Raw genomic sequence first — 12,604 nt, 5'->3', positions numbered from 1 at the left:
CCAACCGCCTCAAACGTGGGGAATGTAAATTTTTTACTGAGATGAAATGAACAATACAGCATTGAGACAAATGGGTTCAAGATGGATTTGTCGACTTCCAGCAGTTACACAACCACGTGTTTGTCAAGTTCTTCCTATACCTCAGGAAGTTTTAGACCGACTTAAAAAACCTAAACAACCAGTTGAAAACAAACCAAACTAAAATTTTTTACTGAGATGAAATGACCGAAGAAGTTGAAACGGTAGATTTGACACCACAAACAAAAAGTTCAGAACCATTGTCAAAACCTGTCAAAGAACTTACAGATGAAGAGAAAAATTCAATAATAGAAAGTGCCAGGTCTGGAAATACAAACCCTAACTACAAAGTCACTTTTCATAGAAATGGAACGGCTAGTATCTCAAAAAAGAAACAGACTCTCACAAATAAAATATTGAAGTCTGAAGGAGCTTTCGAGACAACAGATGGAAAAGTTTACTTCACTGACCAACAGTTCATTATAGAACATCTCATTGACTTAGAGTCGAAATATTCTAAACTTTACAACAAACACAAAAAGTTGAAAGGAAAACAAAAACAAATGGCATATGATATTTATGAAGATGTTGACGACACAACCATACCTGCAAGTGAGGTAAAGTCAGAGGAACCGAAAAGTGACGAAAAACCGATAGAAGAAGGAAGCCAAAAACTGAAGATAAACCAAAACCAAAGGTTAGTTTCCAAACTAAACCAAGTCAACCTTCATTAGCTGGTATGGGTTGGCGTCAAAGACTTATGGCAGCAGGCGGTTATGTAAAGTAAAGAAAAAAATATTTTTTTATTTTTATAAAAATGCCCCCATATAGAATGGATAGAAAATCTGCTAGAATAAAAGCAGAGTTAGAAAGATATGGTTGGAAAGTTTCAAAGAAGTTTAAATATAGGAAGGGAAGACCCATAAAAGTCTATGACAAATTGTCTGGTCTTCGCTATGAAATGGACTTGGAAACAGCACGCGCAAATTATCCAAACAGACTAGAGAGGTTAGAAGAAGAACGTCTTATGGACATGCCTTTCGATGTTAGTGAACCTCAAGTTGAAGGACACGACGGCTTTGCCAGATTCTACTGGAAACATGACGAACAATTGCATCCTTTGAGGAGGAAAAAAGGAAAAGGTGAAGACGCACATGCTCCCATGGAAAGAACAAGATATGCATATGAAAAGTATCGTGAAGTTAGAAGTAAAATTACTTCTGGTCGAACCTTTACAGTAAACTTTGACGAAGGAAAGAACAAAGAAGGCTTCATGGGTGTACTTGCTGCAATTCAAGATGGAAATAAGAAAGGATACAATCTCAGACTAACCGTAACAGATTTGGATGGTCACATTTACTATGCACATGGCAATGTCACAACAGCTGCAATGCTTCTTGACGCTTTCAAGACTACAAAGAGAGAACAAATGGTTGACTCCGACTCAGACATTTTGAATGCAATTGAAGGAATTGCAAGTGTAAAATTTGAATGGTACCAACCTAACCCTCAAGCAGTCAGACAACATGCTGGATACTTCCCGTTCATAAATAAGTCTGACATTGACTTGACAAGGTATGGAATTTACAATTCAATTGAAAAAATTGTCAATGAACCTTGTATTCTTACATGTCTCAGGAACTCTGGTCTTGTTACAGATGAGAAAATGAAGTATCTTGAGTCATGTGTGAAGACAAGGTACATTCTTAGGGGTCAATTGGCAAAAGTTGCACCGTTGGCAAATGTCAATATCCGAGTCAACATACCTACAGCTAAAGGTTCTTCACATGACGACTATGTTGTTGACAAAGACTTACCATGGTTGAAGATTGTAATTGTCCACAACCACTTCATGTTGAACGAAAGTCTTACAAACCCATTGTTCGGAAAAGGCAAGTGCAACATTGTCAGAGCTGTAAACATTCTTTTCGAGAAAGGTTTGTTGGAACCAATTCCAGATGACAAGCTGACAGAAACTTTTGTACCAAAAGACGAAACAAACTTTTCATTGTTAGCAAGACCAAAAGTTGTTCCAGACAAAGTTCTAGCACAAAAGAAGTACACAGTTCCAAAAGGAGTTGGATTGTTCGGATACCAACCTGAACCAGAAGAACTTCCAATGAGGTTGCAAGAACTTCAAGATGCTATAAACAAACTTCCATTGAGACATCCAATTGACGTCAAATTGTATTGGAGAGCATCTGAGTTAGGTCAGAAGGTTTTATATGAAACAGGTTGCTTCGACGATGTTTATGAGATAGCAGGCGAAGTTTCTCAGAAGATAAGAGACTCACTTGAATTTCCACGAACTGGACCCATTGGTTGCGACAAGTTCGACTCAGATGAAAAGATATACTATGTCGACCTTAACGCTGCGTACATGAGGTTCGTCCAATATATCCCGACTGGAATTCCAAACGAAGACGGTGAGTTCCCAGGAAGGAACTATACAGTTGGAAAAGTCATACAACAACTGTATGATATTAGGAAAGCTTCAAACCCCAAACTTGCAATGACACTCAAATTGCTTATGAATTCGACATGGGGATATTCCATTAAGAAACCTCAAAGATGAAGAGTAAACATATGAGAAGGTCGACAACTTTGTTGAAAGGTTCTCCCCTTTTGTTTTGAAATACGAATTTACTCAAGGTCAAGTGGCTTAGTAACCACAGTAAAACCTATTGTCGAACATTGGTCTTACCCTCAGTTCGCAAAGGCAGTCCTTGACAACTACAACAAATTCTTCTCCGAAGTCAAATCCAAAGTGAAGGTTTACTATGAGAACATTGACGCACTCATGACGAACGAAGAAGGCTATAACAAACTCATTGAAATGGGAATGGTCGGTGAAAAGATGGGTCAATTCAAATTGGACAAAATTTTCACCGAAGTTCATGTCCTCTCCAAGCGTAAGTACTGGGGCATACTTGAAGACGGCACAGAAATAAAACATTGCATGAAATAAAAAATTTTTATTCGAATTTGAATCGGACAGGTCGAGTTACACCATTCTTGGTCTCAAACTCATATATAACCTGTTTGTCTGTATTTTCGTCGACTATGGCACGAGACACGAACATTGACCAAACGGACAAAAAGTGTCATTTCAGATGGTCCCGCAGCCAATCGCATTCGAGCACTTCGAAGAAGCCTTACGTTCCAAGGGAGAGGGTGTCTGGTGCAAGGCAGAGGTCATGAACTCTACGAGCAGTACATCCTCAATGCCTGGGAGGACAAATCGTCCTTGGATTGGCAATTCTACCAACTCCTCTGGGACGACCTCCTACGCAACTGGGATGACGAAAGAGTCCAATTCAGAGGTCGGAACTAATTGTCCAAATTACCTTTAATTTAACCGCTTACGAACTAAAACTAAATTTACTCGGGGTTTCCCCCTAAAATAAAATTTTTTTACTCTTAGAACCACTCGAGGTTCTCCTTACGGTTGTTGAGCTTGTCACCGTCAATGTGTCTGACCTTCGTCCTCTTGTTTGGATTTGGAACCCATTGAATTGCGACAAGCTTGCCCATGGAGATTGAACCGTAATTCCGAAGGGTAAGGTTCAAGTGTCCCAAGTTGTTGAGGACTGGGGTAAGAACCTTGCCGTCTCCTTGTTGCGGATTTGGTATGGGTAGGGTTGGGAAATTTCGTAAGTCATCCGCAACAAGGGTTGCCCAAACTTCCTCTTCTTCGTGTTTCTCTTCTTCCTCTTCCTCTTCTTCTTCCTCTTCGTGTTTCTCTTCTTCCTCGACAATTCCTTCTTCAATTCTGTGTTCACGAAGTACGGTGTTGCATGTTCTGTCCTTTCCGAGTACCTTCCAGATGGCGTCTATCTCTTCGAAGAAACGGTAGATGAGTCTGGCAAGGTCTCGGTTTTCTCTCTCGTAAATGCGCAAGGTTTCCGTCAAATCATTCAGGCATTTCTCATTGGAAGCTTGGTTCATGAGGACATCGGCTTTGAGCTTGGTCATCTCTTCCATAAGACTACTTTGGAGAGTCTTAACGGTGTTTGTCAGATGAGCTTTCAAATTCAAAATTTGAATTTGAACTGGGCGCTTGTCTGGCAACATTGAAAGGACATCTGCCATTGTGTTCGGCTTCGGTGCTTGTTCGGACATCGAAAAAATGAAGTGGTTTGAGAATGACGGTTTTACTTCAAAAAGCTTGTTATGACGGTTATGTCATACAACAAGTTTAAAATAATATCTTGTTCTTCTTCTGAACGTTTGTTGTCTCTTCCGATAAAAGTTTCGAACATGAGAACCAAAAAACGTTTTTTGAGATTGCGGAAGAGTTCAGGCAAACGTTCATATTCTGGATATGTTGGGAGCAGTTCAAAACATCTGAGCTGACTTTCGGACAAAATTGGGACAATGTCAGAAAATTCATCTTTGGTCGGACTGCTTGAAGGTAAGTCCCTTACATGTAAGTAGCTCTGGTAAAGTCTTCTCATTTCTGCTAACTTTTGGAGTATAGCTTCGTAGTTTAGAAGTTTTAATTTTAATTGTCTTATTCCACTCTTTACTTCTAAACGGTAACTATCCATGAGGTCAAGAGTAGCTTTGGTAGCTTTAAGTGGAGCTATCTGTTCCTTGACTTGTGCAATTTTGGTTGCAATTGTGGTTTGAGCTCCTTCAAGTTCGCCGTCTATGTCGTTCTCAACACCTTCAACCATAGCTTGAAACTCTTCATCGGTCCATTGAGATTGGTGTGGGACGAATTTAACTTGCTTCATTCAAAAAAGAAAAAAAAATGTTTTTACTCAAAGCGTGCCATATAGATGGCTATAAGAAACTTACCAGAAGGCTTCTTCTTCACATGAGTCTTCGGCAACTTGAGTGTTGGTGTTGGAGTTGGGTCTGGAATTTCAATTCTCTCTCGAGCGCAACAACAGATGTCAGAATAACATTCCCCACTGTCTTTCTTGCCACCATAAATTGTGTATTGACCGAACTTGCATTTGCAGGAAGACCGGTCAATACAAGGTTCACAGTTGAAATAGTTGTACACAAACCTGTTGAGTACGAGTGTGAGTAAAAACATAAAAAAAGTGAAGTTAAAATGAGATGTTTACTGAATTGGTTGGATGTCGCCTTCTGAGGTTATGAAGAACGGCTGTCCAGAGTAGTGAAGTAGTGCTCTGAGAATTTGTGTAATTCGTGGAATTGGGCTCTCACGATATGGAAGTAGTATCCAAGGACGTTTCATGAAGAACTTCAAGAGGGCTTCTTTCTTCACATCCTTAATATCATCGAATGCAGTGCCTTCTGGAACTTGAATTGCAACACCTGTTTCAATTTCCAACTTTAAGACACTATTCTTGGACAACCAGAAGCCAATGGACTTGCTTGGTTTGCACTTGCTGAGATATTCCTTCACGGTTTCATTTACCTCAATTAGATAAATTGCTTCGTCTAAGGGGTCAAGCTCCATACTGAGTCAGTACAATATTGTACTTTTTCAAGACAATGTTGTACTTTTTCAAGACAATGTTGTACTTTTTCAAGACAATGTTGTACTTTTTCAAGACAATGTTGTACTTTTTCAGAACAATGTTGTATTTCAGTACAATGTCTCTCAAATTTGAGTACAGCTGTACTTTTTCAGAACAAGTCTTGAACTTTTTCAGAACAATGTTGTACTTTTTCAAGACAATGTTGTACTTTTTCAAGACAATGTTGTACTTTTTCAAGACAATGTTGTACTTTTTCAAGACAATGTTGTACTTTTTCAAGACAATTGTACTTTTTCAAGACAATGTTGTACTTATTCAAGACAATGTTGTACTTTTTCAAGACAATATTATATTGTTTCAGAACAAAGACGGTTAAGACACAAACGAATGTCCGACGTCCCACCTACTGAACCCGTTCCACAGCCAGAAGAACAGCATGCTCCAGCACCACAACAGGTTCCACCTCCACAAGGCTACCCACAGCAACCTCAGTTCCAACAAGGACCTCCGAATTACTACCAATTTCCACCTCAAGGTTACTACCCACCTCAAGGTTACTACCCACCACAAGGCTTTCCAAACTACCCTCCTCAACCCATGCCTTACTTCCCTAACCCTTGGATGTTCATGTCAAACCCTCCACCCCAATTCCAATCTCAATCCCAATCGAAGAGAGACCAAGAGTTCGAAGAAGGTCTGAACCGTTTACGCAAAGAGTATGCCCAGCCCCTATGGAAGATGACAGGCTTTCAGTCTCTTCCCTAAGGTCGACCAATTCGACTCGTACCACAGATTCGGTTCGTGACCGTGAAGACTACCTCAAGCAGTCTGAGAGACTCTTCATCTTACAGCCATTTACAGTTGGAGCTCTCAAGAACATGCGCAATTACGAAGGTCAGACACCAGCTGGAGACCGCAAAACAGACGTACTCGCAAGAGCAGTCCAACTGGTCAAGACAAAGACTGAGATAGTCGACTTCATTCTTGCAGCTTGCCCATACAAGTAAAAAAATAAACAATTACGAGTTAAACTTTTTACTCTTTCTTTTCTGAGTTGTTTAGAGCTGGTTTCTCTTGTAGAAACCTTTCGTACTCTTCCATGGTCATGTAATTGCGAATTTGGTACGCAATTCCAGGTTCGTTGTTTTTGAACCTTACGTATGTAACGCTTCCATCCTCCTCAGGGAAGTAAGCTGCTAACATCTGACCAAGTTTTCTCGGTGACTCGGAGCTCATAAAAATGTCACTTTTTAAACGTTAAGTTTTTAGTCTTATTTTACCCTTTGTTTACCCTTTGTTTGTCAAGGTAGTATTGGAGTGCAATTTCTCCAAATTCTCTGTGTCGGAGTTCTTCAGCATTTTCCAAGGTGTACCTGGAGAACTCAAAGAAGTTGTCAAGAACATACTGCCATGCTGCTCTTCTGAGTTCGTCGGTATTTTGGAAGTGTTGCACCTTCGAGTCTTCGGACATGAAAAAATAACACTTTTTCTATTAAACCGTTTACAATTTGAATTTTGTTGCTGAATTCGCAAAAATATATTTTAGGGTAGAAGGTTAGATATAACCTCTTTTCTAACCTCTTTTCTACCTCATGAATTTTCATGAATTTTATACAGAAAATGCTTGTTTTGAGGTCGAGCCACTTTTGGCTCCACCGTATTCTTTCAACCAAAACTCATGAATTCGGCAAAAATATATTTTAGGGTAGAAGGTTAGATATAACCTCTTTTCTAACCTCTTTTCTACCCTCTTGAATTTGTCATGAGTTTTCCCGAAATAAAAAATAAAGTTGGTTTTTTTAAAAAAAATATTTTTTTATTTTTATTGTAAGAACATGTTAGCAACAACAGCACCAAACTCGTTAGTCATGAACCCAACTTCAATGTTAGTAGAGATGAAAAGCTTCATTCCTTCTTCATATACTTTCGAAACAAAAATCCAGAAGATAAAGCAAGAACTTTTAACAAGTAATTTAGACTGTAGTGCGAAAGATGAAACAAATGAACAGTATCTTTATGAAATGCAGGATATTATTGACCATTTACCCAAATTGCCTGAAATCCAACAACAAAAGCTACTATTCCTGAATTCGATGAAATAGAAGTCAAAGCAACTGACTCAGTAGAAATAAAGAAGTTCATACGAAAGGTTAACTATGAGTTTCTTGGATTTCATTGCAACCACAAAGTCATGGACAAAGATTGCGATATGGTATATAAGAACATCTCTGACATATACAAATCTGGGGAGTTTAAGACCTACGACAACTTTGTTTCGTTAGTTGCAAAATGTGTATGGCAATAAGAGATAAAGATAGAAGGGTAAGTATGGAACGAACAATAAAACCCGCAACTTTTGAGTTAAAGAGAGCAATTGACGCCTTAGTCATACTAGCAGGTAAGGTTTCAGAATATAACGCAAAAATGAACCCCAATGTTCAAAATGTAAAGCAGCAATGAGGAAATATAACTACTCCGTCAAAGAGATAGAACGTATGCGAAACGACTATGCTGACTTAAAGAAAGAAGTAGAGAAACCAGCAGAAGATAAAATGGACATGTTGACATTTCTGAACAAAAACTATCCAACAGCTGACGATTTCCTTCTTCAGATGTCAAGAAGAAATATAAAGAAACCTTCGGCATTGTTAAAACATTCGATGTACTGACAGAAGAAATAGAAGCTACGAAATTGTTTAGAATTTCACGAATTCACAATGTTTACCATGTAAAACGCTTATAAAATAACTGGGGTAGAAAAGAGGTTAGAAAAGGGTTATATCTACCTTCTACCCTAAAATATATTTTTATTGAATTCTGAGTAAAATTCTGAGTAAAATGACATATGGAACACGTACTTTTTCAGTAAGGACATATGGGGTAGAAAAGAGGTTAGAAAAGAGGTTATATCTAACCTTCTACCCTAAAATATATTTTTGCTGAAAAAAATGACCAAATTTCATGAAATTTCTCTAGACCGACTTTTACAGGGGTAGCCAAAACTCTATGAAAACAGTGAAAAATAACAGAGTATTTTGACAACTTCAAACAAGCAGAGTAAATGAACCATTTATTTTTATTGACTTTTTACAATTTGAACTTTGTTCGCGTAGATGTGAATTCTGAAAGAAGTATGAGGGTCTTGTATGACTTTGTACTTCTCCCATAGTTCATGTCTGTCAAACTTACCTGCCATGGACTCTTTCATAAGTTCCATGAAATCGTCTTCGGACAATCCGGGGAAAAGTATAATGTCAGTAAGTATTCTTTTAACATCCTTACTTAAACTCTTGGCTGTCTGTACACAAATGACAACTGAAATGTTAAAGTGTCTGAGCTTCTTGAGAATTCGACACATGTCTTGTTCTCTGTTCTTTAACAAAGGATGAGAAGCAAAGTCATCTAAGATAAGAAGACATCTGTGAGGGTAAGTCTTCCAATCGTAAGATTGCAATTTCTTCGAAATGTATTCTATCTCTTTCTGTTTGTTTCTGAAGTGTTTCTTCTCTAATATTCTCTGCATTTCCTCATTTGGGTCTTTAAACTTCGAATTTATATACTCATTTATAGCATTGTACTTCAAAACTCTTCTTTGGTACTTCTTTATCCAATCTAACAACTCAGAGTCTTTTATACATACTAACTTAGACTTTTTTATAATATCTTTGAACGAATTGACGGTTTGGTCAAATTGACCAGAAGTACTACAAATGACTACTAACTCATAGAATGGGTTCTTCTCATCTAGTTCTTGTTGTTGTGCAGCCATTTTAAGATAAGTGAAAGTCTTACCCGACCCAGGCGGTGCAATTAGACCTGTTATACCATTCTGAGCAAATAGAACTTGTCATGTATGGGTTTTATCTGAGCATTTTCCAACTTCCTCTTGTTCTTGTTTAAAACATTCTCAAATTTCTTGTCAATGTCAGCAAACTTTTTTTCTAACATATTTTTAGAAAAATTAAAAATTTTATCTTTTAGAAAATGTCTAGCGATTTCGCTATCTATATTCGAGACAAACTTTTCGACTCTAAAACATCTGTCGACCATAAAATCTTACATAGTGTAAACAAGAAAGGTGAATTTGTTCTAAAGTTCTGTTTCTGGGAATATGACAAGAACCATAAAACATTACAAAGAGCAGTCTTAAAATTTGTCAATGACAGACTTGTTGACAGAGATGACACCGATTGGAAAGATGAAGTCCAACAAAAGTTCTTAGAATGCAAAGAAGACACATGCGCTGTTCTTGAAGATGAAATAGGAAACAGAATAGAAGAGCTATTAAAGGACAAAGAACTTTTACATAAATATGGTTGCGCCAAATTTGACATAACTCCACCAGAAAAGAAGAAGAAGAGAGAGAAGAAAGAAAAGAAAGTAGAAGAAGAGAAGAAAGAACCTGAACCAGTTCCAGAGAAAAAGAAATTTGACATGTAAAAATAAAATTTTATTTTTAGAACATTTCTGGGTCAATGTCAATGTTCTCTTCCTCTTTAGGGGCAAACACTGGCTTAGACTCTAAAATCTTTTTACCTAATTTACCTTGAACTTCAACTATCTTAGACTCATAATATTCATAGTCGTCTGCTTTCTTTGGTTCATAAGGTATAACAAGTTTGTATGCTTTGCCTTCTTTAAGGTTTGAGAACCTTCTGTCAAAATTTTCTTTGACTGCTAACAAACCTTCTATGTCTAAGTCTTCAAATTTCGCACCATTTTTAGTCACAATAGCAAACTTAACAGGTTCGATGTTCCAAACTTTGTCAAATGTAGACTTTTCAAAATGGTAGAAGTAAACATTCAAATATATGAATGGGTCTAGTTCTTCTTTGACTTCTGTCATGTACTTGTTGACTGAAATATATTTCGTCATCTTTTCTATCGGATAAAAAAATATTTTTTTTAAAAAATGTTTTAAAATGGTATGCCATATAGCTTCTTGAATTTGTTAAGAAGTATTTGAACGTATTTTCCATCTGTATCTCTAGCGTTTACATAAGCATAGCCTGCCTTAGTAAAATATACTTGTAATTTTCTATAGTTTACGCCGGTATAAAAGTAGAAAGAGTCTTGTTCTTCGCTATAGTAGTAAAACTCAAACGTATGCTTACCATAGTCTGTAATTTCAATTGTTTCATCTTCTAGTTCGTCGACAAATTCGAATACAATATCTCGAAATTTGCTTTTGTTCTTATTGTTTTCAGAACGAGTAACCCAACGTAAATTTTCAAGTCTATTGTCATTTCTTATATGGTTTATATGGTCTACAAAAGGTAAATTGTTAGGGTTCGGTATAAAATGAGTTGCAATGACAACATGTTTTAAATAGTGTTTTCCACCAATCCTCATCTTAGTATATCCGTCATTTCGCTCACATTCGCTTAAAACTCTTTTTGTCTTTTTGTTTCTGACTTCAAATGACTCACAACAGTGAATTTCATATTTCTCATCTAACAAACAAGTTTTCCAACAGTCTTTTCCAACAAACTCAGCGTACATTTCAAATAAAATAAAAAAAAATATTTTTTTTATTCTTGAGCTATTTTTTATTCTTGACTTTGTTGTTGCATTTGTTCCATTTGTTGCATTTGTTGTTCTTGAGCTATTTGTTGTTGAAGTTGTTCTTGTAGTACAATACTTTCACCAGTTGCATCTTCCAATTCGAAACTTTCTGCCGTCATTGACAAATACATAGGACATAAAAGTTTTACAGGAACAAAGTTTGCGTCAACTAAGGTTAAGTTTATGTTTGCCAAAGTGTTTGAGTTCACTAAAGCTGAAAACTCTGCATTCGAATGAACAATAGGCAAACCAGCAGAGAATGTGTTGTTTATACGCATGAGTATCTTTTGGTCATAGTAGTTTCTGTCGATATTCGAATAGCACTTTGAACCTAAGTTTGAAACAATATATAAAATAGGTGTACTTAAAGTCAATGGAACAGACAAACCTTGTATGACACCTTTTCCTGTTATAGGAAACTGTTGGTAGTAAAAACCAGATATAAGTTTTGTATTATAGCTCATATCGTTTATACTAAACTCAGTCGGACATCCAAACATAATGAAACCTGCTCTAGTTGCAGCACATGTTACATCCGTCCTTAAAGTATTAAATAAGTCAACAAAACCTGTTGGTGGTATATCTGAGTAAGTATCTTCAAAGAAGTATTTTTTACCATTCACAACAACAAAGTCTTCTGGTGTCAAAAGAGCAAAACAGGCTTTAGTCGTCATCGTGTTTAAGGTCAGTTTACAATATCGTCCTTGAGGACTTTGTAAGTTTGTTGTTATAGAATTATATGACTCAGGGTTTTTAGTCGTAATAGTATAAACCACTATGTCTTCTGCCATTTACTTAGCAAGTAAATTTTAATGAAATGTTGTGGTCGTCAAATATTTTTATGACGTCTGGGAAACTATATTTTAAGTTCAACGTTTCACCTCCTTTCATAACGTATATCTTGTCAATGACATTATATGAAACACCACAGCAAGCAATGTCAGGTTCTATTTCTTTGATGTTTATATCGTCTGCCTCTGTCAAAAGTTTCAATAGTTCTTTCAAAACTTCATGAGGTGCGATGACATATGAGTTCACTTTTACAGGGTTGTGCTCAACCAAGTTTAACATTATACCCAAAGCTTGACAAATCTTCTCCTGAGTTTTAAGTTTGTCTTTAAGTTGTTGGTAGTCGTTTCGAATATCTGCAACAGAACTTAAGTCTCTGCTAACTTCAGGATATGTTGGTTGTTCTTTTACAGGAACTATTGTTATACCATCTTCGTCTTCGTATGGTTTCCCCACTTCAACATCTCTTTCTTTGACATTGACAACAACACTTTGACTGTTTGTTTGAGTTGGTGAATTTAACTTCACATCTGCCACCGCCATTAAACCTTTTGAAACACTTACGCTTCTATTTTTCGGAAATGACATTTTACTTAGAATAAAAAGATGGACGTATTTGAGTATCTCTTCGAATTGAAGCAAAACAAAGTTTACACACACAAACAATACAAGTTCATTGACAGAATAGTTCTTTATACAAACAATGGAAAATGTTATAGAATAGCAGTCTTTGCTGAACCAAAATATTTTCATAAAGCAAAGAAAGTTGGTAT

General features: G+C 36.8%; 12 protein-coding genes and 6 pseudogenes across 18 annotated transcripts, besides 1 other annotated feature; 8 read left to right on the top strand and 10 right to left on the bottom strand.

Annotated features, from left to right (window-relative positions):
- Positions 1-12,604: part of a mobile genetic element that runs on past both edges of the window.
- TVAGG3_0911230 (uncharacterized protein) lies at positions 47-202 on the top strand (the record flags this gene model as incomplete). The annotated part of the gene is made up of 1 exon (XM_051251810.1): positions 47-202. One exon carries the CDS (start codon positions 47-49, stop codon positions 200-202), a length of 156 nt encoding a protein of 51 aa, XP_051077384.1.
- On the top strand, positions 222-805 carry TVAGG3_0911220 (annotated as a pseudogene). The gene has a single exon. A coding segment is annotated over exon 1 (584 nt).
- Positions 1,448-2,413, top strand: TVAGG3_0911210 (uncharacterized protein; the record flags this gene model as incomplete). The annotated part of the gene is made up of 1 exon (XM_051251809.1): positions 1,448-2,413. A coding segment is annotated over one exon (966 nt), but the record flags the coding sequence as incomplete, so codon positions are not given.
- TVAGG3_0911200 lies at positions 2,610-2,986 on the top strand (annotated as a pseudogene). Its single transcript has one exon. A coding segment is annotated over exon 1 (377 nt).
- On the top strand, positions 3,132-3,391 carry TVAGG3_0911190 (annotated as a pseudogene). The gene has a single exon. A coding segment is annotated over exon 1 (260 nt).
- On the bottom strand, positions 3,439-4,002 carry TVAGG3_0911180 (MazG nucleotide pyrophosphohydrolase domain-containing protein; the record flags this gene model as incomplete). The annotated part of the gene is made up of 1 exon (XM_051251808.1): positions 3,439-4,002. One exon carries the CDS (start codon positions 4,000-4,002, stop codon positions 3,439-3,441), a length of 564 nt encoding a protein of 187 aa, XP_051077382.1.
- Positions 4,173-4,697, bottom strand: TVAGG3_0911170 (uncharacterized protein; the record flags this gene model as incomplete). Its single annotated transcript, XM_051251807.1, has 1 exon — positions 4,173-4,697. One exon carries the CDS (start codon positions 4,695-4,697, stop codon positions 4,173-4,175), a length of 525 nt encoding a protein of 174 aa, XP_051077381.1.
- TVAGG3_0911160 (uncharacterized protein) lies at positions 4,781-5,065 on the bottom strand (the record flags this gene model as incomplete). Its single annotated transcript, XM_051251806.1, has 1 exon — positions 4,781-5,065. One exon carries the CDS (start codon positions 5,063-5,065, stop codon positions 4,781-4,783), a length of 285 nt encoding a protein of 94 aa, XP_051077380.1.
- TVAGG3_0911150 (uncharacterized protein) lies at positions 5,093-5,455 on the bottom strand (the record flags this gene model as incomplete). The annotated part of the gene is made up of 1 exon (XM_051251805.1): positions 5,093-5,455. One exon carries the CDS (start codon positions 5,453-5,455, stop codon positions 5,093-5,095), a length of 363 nt encoding a protein of 120 aa, XP_051077379.1.
- On the top strand, positions 5,865-6,484 carry TVAGG3_0911140 (annotated as a pseudogene). The gene has a single exon. A coding segment is annotated over exon 1 (620 nt).
- TVAGG3_0911130 (uncharacterized protein) lies at positions 6,513-6,713 on the bottom strand (the record flags this gene model as incomplete). Its single annotated transcript, XM_051251804.1, has 1 exon — positions 6,513-6,713. One exon carries the CDS (start codon positions 6,711-6,713, stop codon positions 6,513-6,515), a length of 201 nt encoding a protein of 66 aa, XP_051077378.1.
- TVAGG3_0911120 lies at positions 7,499-8,220 on the top strand (annotated as a pseudogene). Its single transcript has one exon. A coding segment is annotated over exon 1 (722 nt).
- On the bottom strand, positions 8,554-9,425 carry TVAGG3_0911110 (annotated as a pseudogene). The gene has a single exon. A coding segment is annotated over exon 1 (872 nt).
- TVAGG3_0911100 (uncharacterized protein) lies at positions 9,573-9,917 on the top strand (the record flags this gene model as incomplete). The annotated part of the gene is made up of 1 exon (XM_051251803.1): positions 9,573-9,917. A coding segment is annotated over one exon (345 nt), but the record flags the coding sequence as incomplete, so codon positions are not given.
- TVAGG3_0911090 (protein of unknown function, DUF4108 family) lies at positions 9,934-10,353 on the bottom strand (the record flags this gene model as incomplete). Its single annotated transcript, XM_051251802.1, has 1 exon — positions 9,934-10,353. One exon carries the CDS (start codon positions 10,351-10,353, stop codon positions 9,934-9,936), a length of 420 nt encoding a protein of 139 aa, XP_051077376.1.
- Positions 10,395-10,979, bottom strand: TVAGG3_0911080 (His-Me finger endonucleases family; the record flags this gene model as incomplete). Its single annotated transcript, XM_051251801.1, has 1 exon — positions 10,395-10,979. The coding sequence occupies one exon, from the start codon at positions 10,977-10,979 to the stop codon at positions 10,395-10,397; it is 585 nt and encodes a 194-aa protein (XP_051077375.1).
- TVAGG3_0911070 (uncharacterized protein) lies at positions 11,027-11,506 on the bottom strand (the record flags this gene model as incomplete). The annotated part of the gene is made up of 1 exon (XM_051251800.1): positions 11,027-11,506. The coding sequence occupies one exon, from the start codon at positions 11,504-11,506 to the stop codon at positions 11,027-11,029; it is 480 nt and encodes a 159-aa protein (XP_051077374.1).
- Positions 11,838-12,374, bottom strand: TVAGG3_0911060 (protein of unknown function, DUF4106 family; the record flags this gene model as incomplete). The annotated part of the gene is made up of 1 exon (XM_051251799.1): positions 11,838-12,374. The coding sequence occupies one exon, from the start codon at positions 12,372-12,374 to the stop codon at positions 11,838-11,840; it is 537 nt and encodes a 178-aa protein (XP_051077373.1).

Source organism: Trichomonas vaginalis, chromosome I (assembly GCF_026262505.1).
Source record: "Trichomonas vaginalis G3 chromosome I, whole genome shotgun sequence".
Lineage (NCBI taxonomy): Eukaryota > Parabasalia > Trichomonadida > Trichomonadidae > Trichomonas > Trichomonas vaginalis.
The sequence above is the reverse complement of the archived record's forward strand: the minus strand, read 5'-3'. Positions and strand labels throughout refer to the sequence as shown.